The 24297-nt window shown below is 41.2% G+C and overlaps 2 protein-coding genes across 4 annotated transcripts in view; one reads left to right on the top strand and one right to left on the bottom strand.

The window, feature by feature from the left end:
- LOC144060724 (glycerol-3-phosphate dehydrogenase, mitochondrial-like) overlaps positions 1–24297 on the bottom strand; it is a 142075-nt gene that overhangs the window by 13893 nt on the left and 103885 nt on the right. The gene's annotated exons all lie outside the window — the stretch shown is intronic.
- Positions 466–23013, top strand: nr4a2a (nuclear receptor subfamily 4, group A, member 2a). Of its 3 annotated transcripts, XM_077580512.1 has the most exons (8): positions 466–580; positions 10149–10275; positions 18649–19785; positions 20722–20851; positions 20975–21138; positions 21367–21569; positions 21741–21919; positions 22011–23013. In XM_077580512.1, exons 3-8 carry the CDS (start codon positions 18811–18813, stop codon positions 22265–22267), a joined length of 1908 nt encoding a protein of 635 aa, XP_077436638.1. In that variant the 5' UTR covers positions 466–580; positions 10149–10275; positions 18649–18810; the 3' UTR covers positions 22268–23013. The 3 variants fall into 3 exon arrangements, with proteins under 3 accessions (XP_077436638.1, XP_077436637.1, XP_077436636.1); XM_077580511.1 differs by lacking the exon at positions 466–580 and having other exon boundaries at positions 9916–10275; XM_077580510.1 differs by lacking the exons at positions 466–580; positions 10149–10275 and adding an exon at positions 18198–18459.

The raw sequence follows: 24297 nt of genomic DNA, 5'->3' as shown, positions 1-24297 counted from the left end.
AGGGGGTGGTCATATGTTGAGATCCTCAAATCTCGGTTATTCATGAAATGATTCAGAGTACCAATTTTTTTTTTTTTTTACTCTCCCAAAGCCGGACCGATGCGTGACATTTAAAAGATAAGTAAGGCCATTTGGAGTTAGCTAATTCCGTCTTCTGCTCCTGATGCTTCTGCTCTCTACGCCGCATAAAAGCGCTTATGAAATATTAAAAAAGCATCTGCATTAGACGAGCGGTGACGACGTGCAAGCTAGTTGTGAGTAAGCGGCACCGGGCCCCTGGTGCGAGGGCGGCAGAGTGGCAAATCTCAGGAAACCAGGGCCGTGGCTTTTGTTGGATTTACCTGTGATCACATCCCCACAGTGCTCTCGCCAGCAACCCCTTCAAAGCCACCCCCTCCCTACCCCCCCATACCCCCCCACCCTCACCCGTCTGCGGCTCTGCCCTCTCCACTAGGTGCACCACTTCAGTGTAATTGGCTATGGCAGCCCCATACCTGGCAGCAGTGCGGGCGACGGCGAGGTTCATTGGAGCATCGTGGTGTTGTCCTGCAGCGGGGGGACAGGACCGGAGCAGGGGGATGTGAGTCACCCCGAGCCTGTGACTGGTGGTATGGAAGTGTGTCGGAACCGATATGTCACATCTGTCCCTGTCACTTTGCATCAGCGCGATGGCTGCTCGCCGTGCGCCGGCCACACAAGCAGCGCACTTAAAGCCACAGCGGCCCTTTGGCCCGAGTGCCGGGGCCCCGCTGACGACCCCTCCCGTCCGCCCTTCCTGCACCGGGAAAAGGGAGAGATGCTGCTCGGGTGGAAGGCGGGGAACGAGGGAAGGAATTGAAATGACATGAATATTGTTCCAGCCCCCCCCCCCAAAAAACTGCCACATTAAAAAAAAAAAAGCATAATATACGGACATAAAACATAATGGTATAGAATGTAAATAAATACGCTTTATTCTAATTAATAACTGTACTGTAGTATTTGACTTGAAGGGGCGTGGCCTAGTGAATTGGCTGGTTAGTCGACATATTCCTCTCTCTCTCTCATTCTCTCTCATTCTCTATCCATCCATCTATCTATCTATCTATCTATCTATCTATCTATCTATCTATCTATCTATCTATCTATCTATCTATCTATCTATCTATCTATCTATCTATCTATCTATCTATCTATCCATCCATCTATCTATCTATCTATCTATCTATCCATAAAAAACGATATGTTTGTGTAAAAAAATTGCCACATTTCACAAGTGCGATTTTTTTTAATGAAAGAAAATAAAACATACTAAAGTTTATTGTTAACTCAAAGGGCGACTAATATTTAAAAAAAAAAAAAAAAAAAAACGAGGCCAAAATGTACTCAGGAAATGAAAATCTGCACATCTTCATGACGGGCAATCTTATTTTCACTTCTACATGTAGATTTGCATAATTGCTCAAAAGAAGTAAAAAAAAAATTTAATATTTTTTTGCACTACTGTATAGATCCGAGGGCCATATACAGAAATATCAAAATATTGGGGTGCCTCGCCCATTTATCCCATTCGATTAGAGCCGCCCCTGCACTAAACAGCAGGCAAATCCCATTTTCATATTCAGAACCGAGATGAGATGAATCGAACCATTTTTAAAGCAGTTCATTCATTGACGTCATTCGGATATTGACGCAAATCAGAAGGCAGCAGAAACAATTTTTCATCCCAAATAGGAATTATTCATTATTCACCACCGTGTTATGAAGATACAGTAAATGCTCCCATTTTACTTGTCAACAGTTCATTTGTATCTTTTTTATATCTCGAAAAGCTCAATAGCATATGAAGTGAATTCATGAGTATTCGTATAATATAGATTTTTGTATATGCCGCACCACTGATGTAAACGATTGGATATGTATGTCTTGAGAAAGGATATTGACAACCAAATATTTCAAAATAAAACCATTAAGGTCTCTTTTCCTGTGAAAATATACGAGTTGAACACACGCCATAACTCCAAATATGAATCATTTTTGCTCACCTGTCTGTTGCCAACCAATCAAATAAGAGCGTCACACAATGACTTCCACTCTCCCATAATGACTTTTTCAACGGGCCAAACAAGCCCCGACAGCAGCTGATCTGCTTTGGATGGTAGCGGTGGGATCTTTTTAATGAACACGGAATGCTACTATCAAGATTTATGGATTAATTCCTCTTTGGCTCTAAAATAGCCGAGATCTATATTGCGAGTCACAAGGTCACAAGTTTTGTAATTTAAATGAAAGGGTCTAAAGGTGACAAATGAACAAAGCCGACTTTCATTAGGAAGTGATTCTTATGTACATCTTTGAAGATTTATAGCCGGACAATCCCTCCGTTTGAGAAGTAAAGAGAGAACAGAGATGATTAATCACTTTTAATGTTGGTGTCTGGGGCGACTTTCTTTCTATTTGTTATTGCCAAGGTAGTCGAAGTCCCTCCTTGTTTGGTTGCTCCTTTGCAGGAATGAGGAGGCTTCCCTTTTGTGCCCTGATTTATTTTACGTTTGAGCGACTTGAGGCCGGCTAGCTGGTGGGGCCGCGCTGAATGCTACGGTACGCTGGAAGCCATTCGCCCCCACTGCGGGAAATAAATATATAAATTCAAAGCCAAAAGTAAAAAGGAAAAAAAAAAAAAAAGAACAACAGGAAAACAACAGATTTAAAGGCCACGTTTTAGAATGAATTACATACAAGAGTATGCACCCTGCCATGATGTATTAGGAAGAGCTTAGAATCCTGTTCTTCATCTCTGTAGGCGGAATGTGACCATTAATGTGGTTAGCGCACACACGTGTGCACATGCGCGCACACACACCGAATAAAGCTTGTGTCCTCTTGCCGATTGCTGAGCTTCTTAATGACCCCTCGCAGCTTTTAGCCGCAGATTGGCGCACGGGAGCGTTCGTACATTAAAGTACTTGTAAAGTGAAAATAAATATGCCTTGTAAATTTGACACACCGCAGAAAATAATTGTTTGAAAACCTGACAAAAGTGAATGATAAAAATAAAAAATAAAAAAAGTATTAAATGAAGCAAAGTTCAAGCCCTTGTGTCGAAAAAACACAGTCCGCTCAACTCTCAACTGTCGATCAAATAACGCATCACAACTTTCCTAGGTTGTCGTATCCTTACATGTCAGAGCCCGTGAAAATAGAAAGTCTTCGGCAGCTGGATTATATCCAACGGAGTCACCGGCGGGGGCTTTCCACGCCCCCGACGAGAGGCGCTAACCACCAGCTAGCTTTCTAGCTAACAGAGGCTAGCTCATCCGCGATGCCACTGAGACACTTCAGGGGAAATTAAGTGTTTGGTAAACATGGCGGCACAGACTTACAATTAGAATTACAATCTTTATTATTGGCCCAAGTATGATCTTTAAAAAATACACAAGGAATTTGTCTCCAGTAGTTGAAGCCACTCTCGTACTACAGCAAACAAGCTACATCTTATTCAGCTATTTCATAACTGAATAAATTGGTCTGAAAATTCAGTCTGTTCTTGATCTAAATTCCACCAATAAACAGTCTGCTTAAAAATAATACCACATAAACAATTCTGTTTTCATATTTGAACAGAGCATAGTAACCGTGGCGGGAACTCGAGAGAGCAATTCACGCCAGACATCACAGGAATCTTGCTGAACTGCAGTAATCACGCTCTTGTTTATTTAGTCTTGTCATTTAAATGACATTTTATGGCCAATTCATGCAGACATGCAGGTAACTTCTAAGAGTTCATATACTTTTCCCACACAAAAGTAAAGAGAGTCGCAACGTTAAGAGCCCCGTAGTGCGGGAAAACAGATTTTTGAACATTTAGCCATGCTAAAAAAAAAAAACACCTCACAACTGAGTTAGTGAAAAACTGTTATCTTTAACTACAACTAACTGTGTTAAAAGTAAGCTAATATGGGTGAAAGAGACAACCTAGTACCGGGTCCAAAAGGGACAGTCAATGCTGGGTTATTAATACCCAGCACGTTAGGTGGAGGATTTGACCTCTAGCATGTTGGGTCAAGATATGAAGGAATGTAGCTGTGGTTTCAAATAACGCAAATGTTATGACCAACATTTTCAAATAAGCAGATCCCCATATTCTAAATCATATTCATATGCACCCAAATCAAAAATAATAACCCAACTTTGGGTAAAAACATAATTAAAATAATTAATTAAAAAAATCAAGAAAGTCAAATTATTGAAAAATCAACTTGGCCCGGCAGGTGGTCCGATTGGAAATAAATACACCTCGCAGGAAAACACAGTGTCATTCATTGTTCAGAGTGACTTTGTGAAAAACATAACCCAATTTGTTTAAAATCCACATGAAAACATCCCTGCATCTATTTATTATTTATTCAATATGATCTGAATTCACTGTGCAGAGTATAAAAATGTCAGGAAATACCGAGATTAGCGACAGGATTTTTATTTTTTTTATTTTTATGAATGAACGGCAGCGGCTGGCTGACATCTTGATGAGGATAACAATGATGATGACGATAATTATCATCAGCAATTAAAAAGCCAAAATGGCCCCCGAATGACGGCGCGGCGAGATGAGCATCAGAGCTCCCTGGAGGACACGCAACCCCCCTCCCTCCAAACCTTACACCCTCCCACCCGTCCCGTCCCTACCTCTAGTGTGCTCGCACCCCGCCCGCCCCAGCCGCAGCCTCCTGGAGGTACAAAGCTCAGTGGAGTGAGAGGAAGCGGCTGCAGCCCAGATAAAAAAAAGCGGCAAAATGACAGGGACGGTAATGACAGTGAATTTCATGTCTCGCAGTCATACGAGCAGAGATGCTTGGCTGGGCTGACTCGGCCGATTAAATCGTTACAGGTACACAGATGTTTTTGTCAATTACACAAGGATGGAACCCTTGAGTGTATGTAAACGCGCGCACATGTTTAGATTGGCCTCGCCTTGTTAAATTCCAGCAAAGTTACCAGATGTGGAATTTTCATTCCGATCTGCTCGTCCGAGGCCCGAGCGTGTCTCGCACACTTGCAAGCATCTGACCATGATGGCTCCAATAATCCCGAGGAGATGAACCCGAGCAGTCAAAGCCCGATCCCCACTAAATAAGGTCAGGACAGAAAATGTCACTGCCATAATGTACCCACTTGCATATTGGGAACGACGCGGAGGAGACAGCTGTAGTAGACAATACACATTACATATGACAAGATTTGGTCTGCTTTTTTTTTGCCATTCATTTTTGCTCTTCTAAATATTAAAAACAACATTCCATAACAATCATGGACATAAAAAAAAAACAAATTTCTGGCCCCAAAATATATATATATTATTCCATAATTAAAAGCGAGATACATGTTTAAAAAAAAAGTCTAACACATTTTTTTTCTTTTTTTTTTTAAATATTTGTATTGATCATCATATCTTTACAGCAGTGGTTCGCAAACATTTTAAACTACGTACCACCTTTAAAAAAAAATACTTGAAAATTAAAATACACAAGCCTAAGTGGAAATAAAGCGCATTCTAAATAAAGTTTGTTTGATCAAAAAATGAGGCACATTATATTTGTTCGTGTATTTAATATTATATAACGTTATGCGCAGTTTAATTGTTAAGATTCATTCAAATGTATTGCGCATGCATAAAAATTTAATTAAATGCTTAAAAACAAATAATTGTGAAATATCAACTGTTAATTTATTTAAATACAACAATAGAGCAAGCCGGCGTACTACTAGTGGTATCTTATATTTCGAGAATCAATATGTATAATAATTTTTTGTTTGTAATGATCTGATTAAGTCACTCATTGGTTTTATTTTACTTATTTATATAAATAATTACATTATAGACACATAATTATGATTATGATAAACAGTCCAAACATGTATCGTTTCATCCATTTTTTGTTTGTTTGTAAAAATGATAGATAACAACCTCACAATTTGGCAAGTTAACCATCTAATTCTTTTAAATCTTCGCTTCTGCTATCGCGATGTCCACATGCTATCAAAAACTTGCTCATTTCTTTTGTCCTTTTTTTTTTTTTTTTAAAAGGTGTAAGAAATATCAAGAACAAATTCCCGGCTATTTTATATAACAAATCTGTGGGCTCACTATTTGGCTGGCAGGGGATCACTTAGGTGTAGCGGTATATTAACCCACTTGAGTTAGTTCAAGTGTTAAAAAAAAGACTATGTCAATATTTTTGCTAATTGTGCATTCATTTTAGTATGAAATCCTACCAAATTCTTATGAATCAAAATAAAAAAAAATCCATCTTAAATATGATATATTTAACAAATATTTCCTTCAATACAAGTGGTTGGTTTGCACAGACCCCGCCCCCCCCCTCCTCCCCCCCTCATTCCATCTATTCGAATCCGTCTGACAGATCAGTGGTCAGATAGTAGCCGTAGCCCTTGTGAAGTCTGTTGCCTTTTTGCAGTACATGGGAATCCGCATGTCCCGAAATGCTAAATGAGGTCTGACAGATAGCCTGGAGAAACAAAGTTGGGAGTTTGCCGCTACCAGGGAGAGCCTGAGTGAACAGGACATGCTATGTACACCCTGGCTAACAATCAACATATGCTTTGTTTTTCTGATGCCAACACAAGGCACACATTGCCCGCAGACACATGGATCCTGGGACCGCTTGCAACGCAAAGCCTACTGGCTATTATTTGGTGGAAAAGAAATAAATAAATACAAAAAGACGACACGGGGAAAAAAAAAAAAGAAATGTGTTCACGCTCGCATAGACTGCAATTACACTGCATGGGAGGCGCATGCTTTCATCTACAGCTTCACGTTTTACTCACCCTAAAAAAAAAAAGCACACATTGGAGCTTCCAAGTCATAAAAAGATACATTAAGTCATTCACTGCCACTGACGGCTATAGACGTCAAAAATTCATTTGAACTATATTAGTTTCACATTTTTTCCCACTTTTGTTAAAAAGAGTATGAAAACCTAGATTTTTTTATTGTGCATTTATAACAGATATAAAATTTGTGATTAACCGATTAATTACAATTTTAAAAAATATTATCGTCTGACGCCCCAAATCTTTTATAATATTTTCGATTAGAATTTTTGATTATAAATAATCACATGACTTCATTAGTTAACTCAAGATTAATCACAAATTTTATATCTGTTCTAAATGTACAATACATTTTTTTCTAGGTTTTCATACTCTTGTTAACAAAAGTGGGAAAAAATGTGAAACTAATAGTTCAAATTCATTTTTGACGTCTATAGCCGTCAGTGGCAGTGAATGAGTTAATCACCTAACTAATTCAACTGTAAAGAATTAAACCCTTTTTGCATCATGATGAATTCATTATGGCTCCTTCTGGTGTGCACTACTCAGCCACCGGGGGCAGTATAGTACAGCCATGCAGACACAAACGAAAAAGAGTTTCACATCTACTGTAAGTGACTGAGCAAGCTGCAGTAAAATGAGTCCGTTTTCACACTGGATATCGAATATATGCTTGGGAGTATTTGTTATATAGTTTGCTCTTATTTTGAAAAACTTGTGAAGAATTTCACTTGTATCTCAAGGCACCAGTGTATATAAATGCATCCAAATGAAGTAGATGGCTGTCCAACTTAGTTTTGTTGTAGTTCCTCAGGGGGTCGTAATGAAAATGATATAAATGTGGCAACGGGCAAAGTACACAGTACAGCGATTGTAAAGTACATTTATGAATTATGAATTTATTAATTTAAGAAAATAATCGAATTGCATTTCCCCCTCCCCTCTCAATATTGTGATCGTGATTTAATGTACGACTATTTTTTTTCCCAATTTTTTTCAAAAATTTTTTTTAAAAAATGTTTTTCATACACACACACACATATATATACATATATTTTTTATTTTTTTTTATTTTTTTAATTTTTTTTTAAATTAAGCAATAAATTAATCCATATTACAATAAACATTATCAGTTTTATTACACAGAAATGTTTTGGTCTTATATATCAGCTATTGGACCATGATTATTATTTTTTTTTTTCCAAATTGACTTTGCGGTTTTGAAAACAGTATTCGACTACATTGTAATGTCAGTTTCTCATCCAAATGTGAACAAATCTACAAAACGAGTACAATCCCATAATAAGCGAATGCGGGGCAGCTCATCCTACCAATCAACATTGCGGTGATCTTTAACTGAAGTTTGCTTTGACCGAACCACCAGCGAAGGTGCCGTTACGGGACGGCGACATGCACCGCGATGACTTCAGCACGCCGGCGATGAGAGAAATCCTAACATGACCGACCCCCCCCCCCCCCCCATTGGCACCCCCGCCCCCCATTTTTCCTCCCCTCTCTGTAATGAGCCACACCTGTACACTGCTTTAAATACCAGAGAGAAGCTTTAAATGTCAGGTGCAATTAAAGCTTATGATTCAAGGCTGCAACAATCAAATCAAGGCCCCGGAGTTCAGCCAAGTCTTGGGGAGAAAGTCGGGTGCGCCGGAGTCGGCGCCGAGATGCCAGCGAGCGCTCGCTCTTCCTTTACCTCGCACTTCAACAGCCCAAAGGTGATTGTAAAGTTTACTGCCATTCGCCTGAACTTCTCCATCTTCCCAAGTCGGACGCTTTTATCAAGGGAAAAGGTTTACGGCCTGCTCGGCTATATGAGCTGAGAAATGACAGCAGATAGAACATGATAGGGGGAGGGGCTGGCAAGAAAAAAAAAAAAAAATTTAAAAACACTCTTTACGCAAAGCTTGAAATATATATTTTTTTCTTTAAGGAACTTTTTTTGCTCCTCAATTTGTGGAGTAACTTTAAGGAGTATTTCATTTTTGCAGGTTAATCCCAGGGACCTGAAACAAGAGTTTAATTAAACATTAACTATATGAACACATAATGGGAGCGTATTTCAAAGGACTTATTTCGAGCCTTGATTCTCATCCTCACGATTGGGTGGACCTATTGTGCAGTATATTCAGCATTTTTGATAAATTGATCAACAAAAGAACCTTCTTAGTAGCGGAATTTGTGTCTAATCTAATAATATTATCATTGTCAGGCAGAAACTTTGTCCAAATAGTGTTGATTTTGTATTTTTTTCTAATGCTAATTCTAAGTTAAAGCGTTAACTCATTGATTAATCACAAATTTAACTAATATATAAACATAATACATATAAATAAATAGAAATAAATAGAAATAAATAGAAATAAATTTAATTTAATAATTTAATAAATTAAATACAGTATAATACAATATAATATAACATAATTCAATTTGGCAGGCAAAAAATGTTGATAAAAAGCCTTTTTAATTACCGTTAAGTGATTAATCGCGATTAATCAAAATTCTAAAATGCGATTAATCTGATTTTAAAAAATCAAATCATTTGACAGCTTTATTTTTTTCACAAATTGGTACTACTATGGATCTTTCCATACATAGCCTGTTATAACCACTTAACCCATTCACTGCCATTGACGGCTATAGACGTAAAAAAAATCATTTCAACTATTTCTATTAGTTTACATTTTTTTTCCCACTTTTGTTAATAAGAGTATGAAAACCTAGGGGGAAAAATACATTTAGAACAGATATAAAATTTGTAATTAATCATGAGTTAACTAGTGGAGTCATGCGATTAATTACAGAAAAAAATTAGCGCCTCTTTAAAAAAAAAAATAGTAATTTTATTTTTATTTTTAATAATCTTTTTTTAAAAGAAAAAAAGAAAAGTGTATTAAAAATTAGGGGTGTCAGTCGATTTAATTTTTTTATCATAATTAATCGCATGACTTCACTACTTAACTCACAATTAATAACAAATTTTATATCTGTTCTAAATGTACAATTAAAAAAATTCTAGGTTTTTATACTTTCGTTAACAAAAATGGGGAAAAAAAACGTTTAACTAATAGAAATAGTTCAAAAGATTTTTTGACGTCTATAGCCGTCAATGGCTATAATACTGTACATGAAATATTGTTATTTGCCTACTGCATCAAACGAAATTGTCCTTTTGTTAATCAGGTTCTGGGACGGGTGAATGTGACGGGATGTAGATTTTGAGGCTACGATATTATGGTAGCCTACATTTTACTGTCAAGTTGCAATCGCGCTAATTGGTCTTCACTGCTGCTCACCTGCAGGACCTCGCGTTGTTCGTACAGATGGAAAAAATAAGGCTCCAAAAGAAAAACACAAGTCGTGAATAATGAGATTCCTCAAACGTGGTGAGAAGCAACAGAAAATGGTGACATTTCAGCTTGAACCCGGGTGAGTTGTCTGGAACAATCCACAGGTAAGGGAGAGGGGTAGGGGTGGGGTGGGTGTGGGGGGTTGGGGGGGCGTGTACAGTGGAGGTTGTGGTAGTGTGACATCATTTCACGACTTAAAGGAAGCTTTTTTTTTTTTTCAATTTTAAAACAGATTCCAGATGTTTTAATAACGTGTCCATGACATGCTTTGGTCGAAATACCACCAGGATCAAGAATTACTGCACACTTGACATCTTGTCTTGCTGAAATAGTTTTTAGGGTCCTAAAAAGTTAGCTAGCTCGTACCTGCCCCATATATTGTTGGCCCAATGTTCTCCATAGGCACATTAAGAAACATACATTATTATTATTTTTTTAAACAATTGAACTTTACTACGGCAATTGGCTGGCAACCAGTTCAGGGTGTACCCCACCTACTGCCCAAAGCTAGCTGGGATAGGCTCCAGCACCCCTGCGACCCTTGTGAGGAGTAAGTGGTTAGAAAAAATGGATGGATGGATGAACTTTACTAAATAAAATAAAATGCATTATAACAGCAATAGTACAACTAAACTGAATGCAGCTCTGCTTACCTTTTGGTTTTGATAGCAGGGGTGGGGTTTCATGCATGATCGTCCCTCAGCATGATCATGTTTCAGATAGTTGAAAATGCCTCTGGAGCTTCACCCAGTCCATCTGATCGCATTGTGGGAGGAGAAACGGGATTATTATGCAAATTGAGGCCCGCTGTTATGTAATAGTGATGTGGAAGTACAGAACAATTCGCTCACCAGACACATTTTGAGAAATAGGCAGAATTCATGAATTCATTTCACGGGTCCAACAATTTGTACACTCTAAAAACAGTTGGGTCAAAAATGTCCCAAAGGGACCAATTTCTGTTTCATATTTCACAAACCAACCCCGAAAATTGCGTTGTGCAGCCCCCACCCAAAAAAAAAACCGGTTTATTCCGTACAAATAAATAAATAAATAATAACGAGACTACGTGCAATTTTTGCAGAAATTGCGTGGCAATGCTGAGAGCTGAACGCTAATAGCTGAATGCTTTTGAAGTAAATTGAAAGATAAATGATGTGAAAATTATTCAATTGAAAGGTGAATGAATAAAAAGAACACTTGAACCCAGGAGGCGTGAATTTTTGAGGCAAGTTGAAATTTATATGGAAAAGTGTGAAAGTATCCTCCATTCGTTTAGATGGAAACGTGGAATTAATGATATCCAATGGAAAAATGAAAAATAAAAATCACTCAACAGCGCCACCTAGGCATGCAGTACCCTCCATTCATTTCAATGGAAAAGTGGTCAGGCGGTTAGCATATAATGACTTAGCATAATTGCCATGGATACATTTGCAATGTACAGTCGGAGGTGGGATTTGAACCCACGACCTCCTGGTTCCGAGACAACGCATTTATCCTTGAATGCGGAACAGGGAAAACTCTGCGCCAGGCAGTCATTCAAGGCAAACATGTCAGCGACTCCCCCTTGGAGTGAAAAATGAACACGGGCGGGTAAATAAAGCAATATGACCACGGGGACCAGGAATTGGGCGGATAAGTGTCAGCCACGGAGAAAAAATGAAGCATTTACCTGTTTGTAATCTGATTTCTCCACGCCGCGGCGCCGATATCGGACTCCTCAGCCAATGAGCCCGGGCGCACTCGGGCTGATGAGGAATGGCGCGGCTCGCCCGCGGCCGGTTCCGAGATCCCGACCCAAGCGCATCAACATTTGGATACTTATTGTCCCAAATCTTTGCCAGGGATCGCACGCTATTCAAATGTGCGCTCTCATATTCACGATGCGCGGGAATATTGAGGCGGGCCATACATATTCCATTGCTTAAAAAGCCGCGATCATTTTCCCGCACTTTGACAGCTGCCAGCGCAATAAAAAGCGGTTAAAAGAAGCAACACATTGCTTTTAGTCTGCACACTTGGATGCGGGTTTGAGGGAAGTCATGTGACTATCATGTTTGTTTTCCTAACCCTCTTACTGGGTAGCTGTGGATTTTCAGCAGGTTGGGTTATTAACCCAAGTTTGGGTTAATTATTTTCACTCTATTGGATTTGGGTGGTTGAAGAGCCGAGTTTCACTGCTTGCTGGACGGCTCAGTGAGGAACAAACGTGATTTTCCGCAAATGGAACGGGGTTTGAATCCAACTGAGGTTGAATGCTAACATCCAGTTGGAAACAAGTTGGGTCAAAAATAACCCAAATTCTGTCAAAGGGTAAATAGTAACACCCATTTGGGTCCCTCCATTCAGAAACAGAAACAGTTGGGTCAAAAAAATCCTAATTGGGTTCAAAGGGGGCCGAGAAAACTTTTTTGAGTTATTTATATAACCCAAAAAGTTGAGTAGAATGAATAACCCACAAAGTACCGGAAAAATTTGGGTTATTTCGTATCAAACAACTCGGGGGGAAAATGGGTTGCTTTGTACTAGGCAACCCACAAAATTAGGTTGTTTTGTGGGTTATTCATTTGACCAACCTTTTTCGGTGAAATAAATAACCCAACGCATTGGCTCGGTCTCATTTTGATACAATTTGGGTTGTTGTTATTTTTTTTACCCAAGCCTGGATAAAAAATATGTGGTAGTTTCAAGAAGGACATCATTATAAAAGCTTAGGCCAAACTTATCGTGCTTTTTCACTGGGCAAGTTTCTTTTTCTTAGAAAATGTTGGTAATAAAATGAATATTACTTTGAATCACAACACAGCCGATAACCTGGCAACCTACACATGGTAGCTTTAACTGGTCAGTACGAGTAGTTTTGAACCCTGGTTGGATCAAAATCTTCACCCACCATACTGGGTCAAATCCTCAACCAAATGCGCCGGGTCACTAACCCAGCATTGGCTCAGTCCCTTTTGGACCCAACACTGGGCTAGCGATTTTCACGCACTCCAGCAAGCATGCTGGCCAAACAGGAAGTGGGGATGTCTGGAATGAGTTGCTCCTCTTTGGAGGTCTCGTCCACGTGGAGCGTTTGCAGCAGGTCCGCCTCCTCCGCGCACACCAGAGAAAAGCAGTCATCCATTTCACAAAAGCAGTCATCCGTTTCATGGTCACATGACTTGAGGGGACAGTACATATTAAGAAATGCATTTCATTATTATGCATATGCCTTGTGATGGATTTCAGAAAAAAAAAAAATGAAGTATTTTCTAGTCCGGAGTTGTCACAATGTTCCGTTTGCTTGTTTATAGACGTCGTCCCTCCAATGGGACGACAAAATGTTGTCCGTCAATATGAGTCACAGTGTCTTCCAAAGCAACCAATTAGAGGAGATGAGTGTTGTTATGAAGTCACTCGTGCCTAAAATTTTGTCGACAGAAGACACGTGCAAATTTGTTAGATTTATATATATATATATATATATATATATATATATATATATATATATTGCTATGTGAAAAACACTTATGTCCATTTTTTAAATTTTATTTTATTTTTTATTTTTTATTTTTTTTACATTTTTGGGATGTATATATATATATATATTGCTATGTGAAAAACACTTATGTCCATTTTTTTCCCATTTTGTCTAATATTTTTACATTTTTGGAATGTCTGCATTCACTTTCATCCTAAAAACTTTTTTTTTCTTAATTTTAATACCAAAATTTTTGTTTTTCCGATAGCAGCAATGATATTGAATAACCAAAAAGACCCTGACGAGGATCAGCGCTATAAAAAATGGATGAATAGACAATTTCAAGTCCTATTTTTTTTTTTTTAATGCTTCCTAACTCTTGTAACAAGATTCATTTAACACTATTTGCATTCTTGTGAGCTTTGTGTAATTTTATACATTTTATTAATCAAAGTAAGTAAAAGCTTGATCTGATTTTTTTTTTTTTGCCGCAATTGATTGTGTCAGCGGGGACACCTGCAGCTCCGGAATATATTTCCACTTTGACGAGTTGCTGAAAAAGGAAAAAAAAAAAAAAAAAAAAAAGACAAAACACGGCCGTGAGGAAATATTGTGCGTCCGCATGAATATGCAGACCCTTGATAGCGCCGGCGTCATTACTAATGTTGCTGCCAATTACAGAGCATGTCATGACACCGTGATTCATGAATATTCAGCATCGCCTGATATCGGCAGCGGCGGCGGCGGCGGCGCGGCGAGGCCTCGCTCCACATTTTTACTGTCTCATTGTGCATGGCGAACGGGTTCCTCCATCATGGCGCGCCGGCGCCTTCCAGCTGCAAGACAAGCTGTTCCGGCAGGCATTGCTAGTTAACAGTGTGTTATATAAAGGTGTATAAAAGTGATGAAGTGCTCGCCGCCTCTAAAGAGCAGGCATTAAAGCATATTAAGTAGACATTTCAGCTTGTAAAGTGGAATTCCAGAAATGGGAAAGAGGAGTGTGAGCAAAGAGATGCCTTCGGGCTCGGGATGCGCCATTCGCACAAAGTTTCACGGCGCCTTCAGATGAGCTTCTTCTTCTTTTTTTTTTGCCTTTTCAAGATGTGGCTGACAGTTGAGGGAAATGCGGAGTCTAAAAAATGATGCGATTTCCTCACTTGTTTTTGACGATTGGCCTTCTTCCGTTTAGCTGCACTTGAAGCGTGTTTTCTCATTTAAACATTGTTTTTCCTTAAGCTTGTCATGTGCAAATGTAATAGGTATTATTTATTTATTTTTAGCTTTTAATCCCGGATTTTTTTTTTTTAAACACCCTCAGAAATTACATTTATATATTTATTTTTTTCTATATATTTATTTATATAAATTAAAAAAAATGCATGCATTTGATTTGAATGCATGTGCTTAAATCATTTCAGTGAAATCATCATCCATTTCCTGATATGATCACTTGGTATCGAACCATCGCGTGTACTAAAATTTGATTCCATTTTTCTGCAGCATAACAGCTAAATGCTGATGCACCATGTTTGCTTGATGATTTTGAATTCCGAAATAGGTTAACCTGTATGGAAATTTGTGCTAATAATGCTCAATTATGATAGACAGGTGTTAATTTAACTTCATTAATTTTTTTTAATTGTGTCTGAATGTGCCCTGTGATTGGACTGACCAATCCAAAGCCACTTGGAAACGGCTCCGGCTCACCTACTGAGGACAAACTCGATACAAAATGGATGCATAAATGTTTTTGTTTTTATCGCCATGAGAAGCTCCTATAAATGTGTTAAACTTTGATCATCTTAATTTGCATTTCATGCAGATTTCCGAAATGCATCACAATTAAAACACATTGCGATTTAACGCATTCAATTAGGAGCGTTCAGTCACGATCCGAAGCCACTCCATTAATCGGCACCACTTGATTGTTCTTAAGGCAAAGCAAATAAACTGCTAAAACGGCCAATTAAATGAATAATCGTCTTTATTGTGTTTGCGCTTGAGATAGCTAATAATGATGTCATCGCATCTGCACATGCGGGCAATTAATTAAAAAAATTACCACCTTGATGGTTTGATTTTAACGATAGTTACAATAAAAGGGCGTACATGACTTGCGCTTGGCGGCGCAATAAAGCCCACCTGAGAAGAAAGACGGGCGGGCCGGCGCAGCCATAAAGGGGGCCGGGTTCATCGAAAAGGTTAATTGGCAGGAGCTGATAGCCGTGAGCAAGAGCGCCCTCTAGAGGCCAGTGCAATCCTCAGCTTGTCCTTGAGTGCACCTTTTCGTGTGCGTTTGTGTGTGCGCGCGCGCGTTCTGCCCGCACAATAACAGGATGCCGTGAAGTGGACTTTTCTGGCCTGCTGCCCACACTAATATTCCCTCAAAACACACGACGAGAGCAACTATTGGGCTCAAGGTGTTAGTGTAAGATTACCTCGAGATGGGCTGCAAAACAATACGTTTATTTTGGCCACTGCGCGTCAACTGGATTTCTTTTCTTTCTTCTTTTTTTTTTTTTTTACGTCTGACTCAGGGTTTGCACTATCTGGCTTTTCCCTATCACGGGCACTAAATTGGTTCCCCTGTGATAACTGGTGAGAGGCCCCCACTAATTAGCACTACTTTCCCACCCCCAACTCACACACACATACTCAAAACACACTTTCCGGCCCCTCCCCCCCCCCAGAAGCTGAGGTCTAAATTTGGAACACAATTGAGGAATAAAGAAATCCTGTCAGACGATAAGGTAGAATAATATTACCCGCCTGCCTCCAGCTTGATGAAGCTTACGTCACACAAGTGGTGCGCTGGGAATTGCGCTGCGGCGGGAGGTCCTCGCTTTACGGCCTTTGCAGGTCAAGGAGGGCAGGATGGGAACGAGTTGGCGCAGCGAACGCTGTAAGATGTTAGCATGCTCAATTAGCATCCTAACAGGGTTATGATATCCTTGGGACACTATTGGGTCAGTTTTATCCAATATAGGATTAAATTATTAAACCAAGAGAGGACACCCACAACATAAAATATAATGTATTGATTTCTTAACCCAACTATTGGTGTAGGCTATTGGGCCAACAATATTAGGTTACAGACAGTGTTGGGTTGGAAAAGACATGCCATTTGTCTTTCTTTGATTTGCCTGGAACTGTGACCGTCTTTGGACTGGACTATTTTATTCATTTTGTTATAAAAGCTACGCCCTTAAAACTGCTGGGTCAAAAATTGGAACGACCTGGTAACTTGGATCAATTTGACACAACTTTGGGTTGTTTTGTACAAAATATTTAAAAAAAAAATTATTTTTTTTTTTTGCTTCATTTTGTAGATCAAATGATTGTTAATTTTTAATTATTTTTCATTTTTTTTTGTACAAAACAACCCAGAGGTTTGGGTCAAATTGACCCTAAGTTGCCAGGTCATTCCTATTTTTGACCCAAATTGGGTCGTTTTTGACCCAGCAGTTTTAAGTGTTCCAGAAGAAGATGCATTACATGCACAGTTGGGTCACAAGTAACCCAATTATGGGTCAAAAATGGACCGATCCACTTTATGGGTCAATTTGACCCAACTTTCTGGTTTGTTTTATACAAAATGACCCAATTTTTTTGACCCAAGTACAGGATCTGACCAATATTTCTAAAAAAAATATATATATATATATATATATATATAAATTACACTAAAAGACACATTTCTTGATTCAAAGTTGGGTCAAATTGATCCAAATAGAGGATTGGCCTATTTTTGACCTGGGTTATTTTTGACCCAACTCTTTTTAAGAGTGTGACATCAATTAAGTACATTTTAGACCAGCAACATTATGGATGACTGGTGAGCACATCTGCTTTGGATTAACCCAGCAGCAAAGTCGAATTTAACCCATTTGGGGTTGCGCAACCTCAACCCAACACGCTGGGTCACAACTATAACCTAGGCCAGATGGGTTCCAAAAACCACCGGCTGGGCCGGCCCAACTGTTGGAATGTGTTGGGTTACTCATATAACCCATATTGGGTTATTTTTAACCCAGCAATTTAATGGGTGACATACTTGCTATGTAACTACACTGCTCTTCTGTGTTACTATAAATAAAAAAATAAAAAATGAAATCAGGCATGAAGACATGAAGACTACCTACATAAAGGTCCACCAGTGATCTGAACAGGAATCGCTTTGTTTTGTTTTGCCGAATGTGACAGCCAAACTTAGCATAATTCATCACATTACAACTATAGATTGAACTTTTTTTCTTTTCTTTTCTTTTATTTTGTCTGGCAAGGCAGCAATACGCTTTGACTAGACAAGAGAGTGTGGAGAGTGTTTAGTCTTAAGTCCTATTCAAACCGATCGTATCTGCTTTTATCCCCACTACATCTCTGCTTCATGTCCATGTGGGAAGCAGCATCGATCGCATAGCACAAGACAAACACGCTCACCAGGCAGGCAGGGAGGGCTGGAGAACGCCAACGACCCCCCCCACCCCAAACCCTCCTCCATCCCCTTCTCCAGCATCCCTCCCACCTCGCTCCCCGATTGGCCGGCGTCTGTGTTGACGCCGATGACGTCACGCCAGCAAACACGTGGGCCAGGGCATCCGGAGCTCACATAAACAAAGCCACATTGGCTTGGAGTGGCTTAGTCGAGGCAAGTGTCGCTCACTGGCGGGGGGGGGCTTCATGATTTGGAGGTTTTGCTTCCACTTTAGCATTTGTTCTTTTCAAAGCACATTTTAAGGAAGACGGAAACACCCTTGAATGCTTATTGCATGGATTGAACCGCCGGGTGTGAAAGAGGTAAAAATGGTTTATTTTGCATTTGTTTAAGGTTATTTTGGGGGGTAGAAATTGCACGTGTGCGGTTTTCAAAGTGGAATCTGTGATATTTATTACGTGAAAAAAAAAAAAAGCTGTCATCAAAGTGAACATTTTGCAGTTGATTTCACGCATGTTGTGTTTTCTGCTTATTGTGGGATTATTTCACAGGGCAAGATCCCGCCTACTCGAACCCAAAACGCTCGTCCAAGTCCTGCATCTTCGTCCTGAGCACTTGCAAGCAAGTGTTGAAAACCCCCCAAAACACCCTCGTCGACATCGCGAAAAGCCCCAACTTTGTGGTCCTGACTCCAGCCCCGCGTCCCGGCAGCCATGCCCTGCGTCCAGGCTCAGTATGGATCATCACCCCAAGGAGCCAGCCCCGCTTCCCAGAGCTACAGCTACCACGCCGCGGGAGAATACAGCTGCGACTTCCTCACTCCCGAGTTCGTGAAGTTTAGCATGGACTTGACCAACACCGAGATCACCGCCACCACATCCCTGCCCAGCTTCAGCACCTTCATGGACAACTACAACGCGGCGGGCTACGACGTCAAGCCGCCCTGCCTCTACCAGGTGCCGCACGCCGGCGCGGGCGGCGAGCAGTCGCCCATCAAGGTGGAGGACGTGCAGATGCACGGCTACCACCACCCGCACGCGCACTCGCACCCGCATCCGCACTCGCACCCTCACCCGCACCAGCAGGGCCACCTGCCGCCGCAGTCCGCCGACGACATGATGGCCCACGCGGGGCCCGTCTACTTCAAGCCGCCGTCGTCGCCGCACGCCCCCAACACGCCCAACTTCCAGGTGCAGCCCGGCGCCATGTGGGACGACCCCGCCGGACCCTCGCTGCATACCTTCCACCACAACTACATGATGGAGCAGCGCAAGAACCCCGTGTCGCGCCTCTCGCTCTTCTCCTTCAAGCAGTCCCCGCCCGGCACGCCCGTGTCCAGCTGCCAGATGCGGTTCGACGGTCCGCTGCACGTGTCCATGGGCCACGACGGGTCCGCGTCGGCGGCGGCCGCCGCGGCTGCAGCCGCCGCCGCAGCAGCCGCGGTGCACCACCGGGGCCTGGACGCGCAGAGCTTCGGGATGCCCGGCGGCCTCCGCAAGCAGGCCGGCCTGGCCTTCCCGCACTCGCTGCAGCTGGCCCACGGGCACCAGCTGGTGGACAGCCAGGTGCCGTCGCCGCCCTCCCGCGGCTCGCCGTCCAACGAGGGGCTGTGCGCGGTGTGCGGGGACAACGCGGCCTGCCAGCATTACGGGGTTCGAACCTGCGAGGGCTGCAAGGGCTTTTTCAAGGTGGGCGTGCAGGAGGGAGATTCTTGTTGTAAAAGAAGCGTTCACATTTAGATGTCATTTCAAAAAGAGGCCTCCTGTGGTCTTTTTTTTTTATCTGCGCGCCATGCGTAAAGTGAAGTTATTATTCTATTATTGTTGTCAATTTAGTGCGTGCCCTCGTCAAAAAACAAAAACAATTTCGGTCCAAATTTGAGCCGAGCCACTCCTTGGGTTGGTTTGGCCTAACATTCTGGATTAAAACCCACAGTTGGGTCAAATTGGTCCAAGTAGTACGTCGGTGTATTTTTTCTCTTAGCAAAATTGAATTATTTTTGACCCAGCAGTTTTAAGAGTGAAACAATGGACGCTTTCTCGACACATTTTTTTTCTGTCCAGCGCACAGTTTTGGGATGCGTAAAAATTCCGTGCGTTTAAAAAAAAAATCTGACACAACTCTGCCTATTGTTTGCCTCGTGCTTGCAAATTAAACGCTTCTTATTTAAATACAGATTCCTCAATGTAATATCAACCAAGCCCAATAATGCACAATATTTTCTTTCCTCCTCGTATTACTTTTACGTATAGTTCAGGATGCGTAAAAACTCCTTACGTAAAAATAAGTTAATTCGTCTTTTCCTGTTCTTTCCTCCCCACATTTACGTTCCATACTAAACTTACTACATTTAAAAATTTTAACCTCTACATGTAGTGTAAACAGGCCATTAAAATGAGCCTTTAAGCTACTTTTTGGTATATTTTATGCGTAAAAAATGAAGTAATTAGCATAATGCTTATTGCTGCGTAAATGCACTTTATAATTTAAATATTTATTATTTAATGGGAGATTCCCCGCTCCAACTAAATGTTTATTTAAGTGTGTATTCCTCTCTCTCAAGCCCACAAAGTGACCCCCCCCCCCACCCCCACCCTTTTTTTTGTGTGTTTGTCTCCCTGCAGCGCACCGTCCAGAAAAATGCCAAATATGTGTGCTTAGCCAATAAGAACTGTCCAGTTGACAAACGCCGAAGAAACCGTTGCCAGTTCTGCCGTTTCCAAAAGTGCCTTGTGGTCGGGATGGTGAGAGAAGGTACGTGCAGGCCCCAAGCAAAAGTGGCGTTCCTTTTTAAAATATGACGTAACGCTTCCACGCAATTATCGCGTGATTTGACGCCTTTCTGCGTGTCATTATTTATTTATTTATTTCTTGCAGTGGTGAGGACCGACAACCTGAAAGGTCGCCGAGGGCGCTTGCCGTCCAAACCCAAAAGCCCCCAGGAGCCCTCCCCCCCGTCGCCGCCGGTCAGCCTCATCAGCGCGCTGGTCAGGGCCCACGTGGACTCGAACCCTTCTATGTCCGCGCTGGATTACTCCCGAGTGAGTTGGGAGCATTTTCTTCCCAAACTTAAATCAAACTCCTCGCGACGTGTTCCCAATTTTGCGACTTGTTTAAGTGGCTCCCGTCGAGTAATTTACGTGCAAAGGGGGGGATTTAATAATAATAATAAAAGGGGAAAGTCGCCGAACGGCCCAGTGTGCAATTTCACGCCTTATATATTTCCAAGGGGCTTCATTAAGCGTGCGTGTGTGCAAATGAAATTCCAGTTCCAGGCGAGTCCTGACTACCAAATGGCGGGCGACAACACGCAGCACATCCAGCAGTTCTACGACCTGCTGACCGGCTCCATGGAGATCATCCGCGGATGGGCCGAGAAGATCCCGGGCTTCTGCGAGCTGCCCAAGCCGGACCAGGACCTCCTGTTTGAGTCGGCCTTCCTCGAGCTCTTCGTCCTCAGGCTGGCCTACAGGTACGGAAGAGCCACGAGACCCGCGCCGCCCTTCACGCGCCGTTGCGCCAATTTTGCGCTTTTATTGCGCCAATTCTGCGCTTTTATCGCGCTTCCTAATTAGAATCCGTTTCGGAACGTGCTCGTTTATGGGCCGCCGAGTAAACCCGAGCGCGTTTGCCGGCTTTTCAGGTCCAACCCGGTGGAAGGCAAGTTAATCTTTTGCAACGGCGTGGTGCTGCACAGGCTGCAGTGCGTGCGTGGATTCGGGGAGTGGGTGGACGCCATCGTGGAGTTCTCGTCCAACCTGCAGGGCATGAACATCGACATCTCGGCGTTCGCCTGCATCGCGGCGCTCGCCATGGTCACAGGTGCGAAAGAAAAAAAAAAAAAAGGGCGCGCAATCAATTCATTTACAATCATGATGATCATTATTTATGTTGTTTTTTTTTTTCTTTTTAGAGAGGCACGGGCTGAGGGAGCCCAAGCGCGTGGAGGAGCTCCAGAACAAGATCGTCAACTGCCTGAAGGACCAAGTGACGTTCACGGGCGGCGGCCTGAACCGGCCCAACTATCTGTCCAAGCTGCTGGGCAAGCTGCCCGAATTGCGCACGCTGTGCACGCAGGGGCTGCAGCGCATCTTTTACCTCAAACTCGAAGACCTCGTGCCTCCGCCCGCCATCATCGACAAACTCTTCCTCGACACGCTGCCTTTCTAAAACCACGCCCCCCCCCCCCCCAAAAAAAAAGTTCCAGCACCTTTATTTTTTTTATTTCTTATTGTTTTACGACATCTGCAAAAGCAGGACTGGAGGGACCTTTTTTTTTTTTCTCTATGAGGACCTAAAATTGATGACATTTTTTTATTTCATTTTATTTAATTAACACTTTTGTTTTCAGTGCATGGCAGATTTTAATGGTGGTTAAAAAAAAAAGTGATGATTCATCCTTGCGTCATGTCTTTAACGCCACCAGATGTAACATATTGCATTTCTATATATAGTATATATAATGTATATGCGGACAAGGCGCGAACAATGTATATTATTCGAATAGATGACGCATCACTTTATAATATGTACAAAGTTTGTTATAATGAAACTGTTTTTTTCAAATCGTGCATACCCCCCCCCCCCCCCACACCAAAACATTTTCCCCTAAAACGACGCATGTATTATTCTGATGATTTATTTTTGTTGCTCCTTTATAGGCACATGCAGAGGCGATGTCTATATTATAGCCTACCGGACACTATGTAGTCTGCTAGATTTGATACCAATATAGTTGGCACTCAAACTAATATATAAATATATATACAGTATATATATATATATATGATCTCCTGTGTATAGACGAGCGGCCAGGGAGGGAGCGAGCCATTAATTGTGTTTGTACAACTGTCACATTCCTCGTTTGTATGTGTGCTGTAAGTATTGTTGCTGTTCAATATAAAACTTTCTCTATATGCTTAGAGCATTTCTATTGGCCGGTCGACGAGCATGGGTACAAAAACAAAAACCGTTTTGTCCACGTTTTTAATGTTATAGAGTGGATTTTACGCGAACAAAAAAAAAGGAGAGGAAAAATGTGAAAGGCCTCGCAGCTTTCATCAAGATTACGAGGGGAAGCGATTATTTAACGTTTACAAATAAAACGTTTAAATTAAGTGAATTGGTTTCTGGTTAGTGTAAAAAAAAACTAAACAAAACACTTTTGGATGACGCCCATATTATTAAGTAGTAAATCGTACGTAAACGTGCAAACCTGCAAACATGCTCCGTTAAAAAAAAAAATGTTTCACCAAAATATTGAAAATTCCAACGTTTAATTTCCATATTTAAAACACCCTTGTAGGTTGTTGAACCACCATTCTATTTTAAAACAATGATTCCGTGATTTGTAGAAAACGTTCATGTAAAAACAAAAAACAAAATCCAAGAACCATTTTCGATGTTCTCTTCATTCCCCTCATCTTTAATTCCCTTACTTTTTTTTTGTCAATCGTTTTCTGCATTTAGACGTGACCAACTCGATTTTCGCCTCCATATTTCTTGCAATTCTAACTTTCAACAGGTCCCATTCAACAAGTCAGACATCGCATTTGTGCTTTAAGATAAATAAAACGAACACTTTCATTGTAAAATGTCGAAACGGGCTTGATGAGAAACCTCAACGTAATTCGTCATTTCCAGTCAAAAATGGTCTGCTGACTACTGAAAATCTACTAAAGTAATCAAAAGTCGACTCATGAAAAGTGTTTAACCAATTCGGCACGCGCGCGTCTTAATCGAGAACACGTTTTTTTTTTTTTTTTTTTGTATTGCAGACGCGCAAAGTAACTTACAAATAACAATAATTTACTAGATTTAATTATCATTTAACTCCCATTTATTGACGAGATGTTTTTGTACACAGTTGGTTTAAAAACATTTTTTTAAAACATGTTTTTGTTTAAATTGCATGTGGCAAAAGTTATATAGTGACTTCCGTGTTTGCACCTCCCCCCCCTCCTTCACTACGTCCAGAAAAGAGCAACGTGCGCGCGTGCGTGTGCGTGCTGTCACAACGCTTTTGGCGGAGTGTGTGAGAGCAAAGAAGTGAAAGGCTGCAGGCTGCGAGGCATGTCTGGGACACATCCAGTCTCATCCCAAATCAAGACAAGCGGGCTTCTTCTTCCCTCCATCGTCCTCGCACGCGCGCGTGTGTGCGTCGACGGGAGAAAAAAAAAAAAAAAGCAATGAATTGTCCA

This window comes from Vanacampus margaritifer, chromosome 11 (genome assembly GCF_051991255.1).
Source record: "Vanacampus margaritifer isolate UIUO_Vmar chromosome 11, RoL_Vmar_1.0, whole genome shotgun sequence".
NCBI classification, from domain to species: domain Eukaryota; kingdom Metazoa; phylum Chordata; class Actinopteri; order Syngnathiformes; family Syngnathidae; genus Vanacampus; species Vanacampus margaritifer.
This window is presented reverse-complemented; position numbering and strand designations above follow the sequence as displayed.

Excerpts from the sequence above, each read along its gene's own strand:
- nr4a2a (XM_077580512.1), top strand. The coding sequence starts at position 18,811 with ATGCCCTGCGTCCAGGCTCAGTATGGATCATCACCCCAAGGAGCCAGC. Across the intron at positions 21,139-21,366 it reads CCGCGCTGGATTACTCCCGA|TTCCAGGCGAGTCCTGACTA; the intron begins GTGAGTTGGGAG and ends ATGAAATTCCAG. Across the intron at positions 21,570-21,740 it reads GTCCTCAGGCTGGCCTACAG|GTCCAACCCGGTGGAAGGCA; the intron begins GTACGGAAGAGC and ends CCGGCTTTTCAG.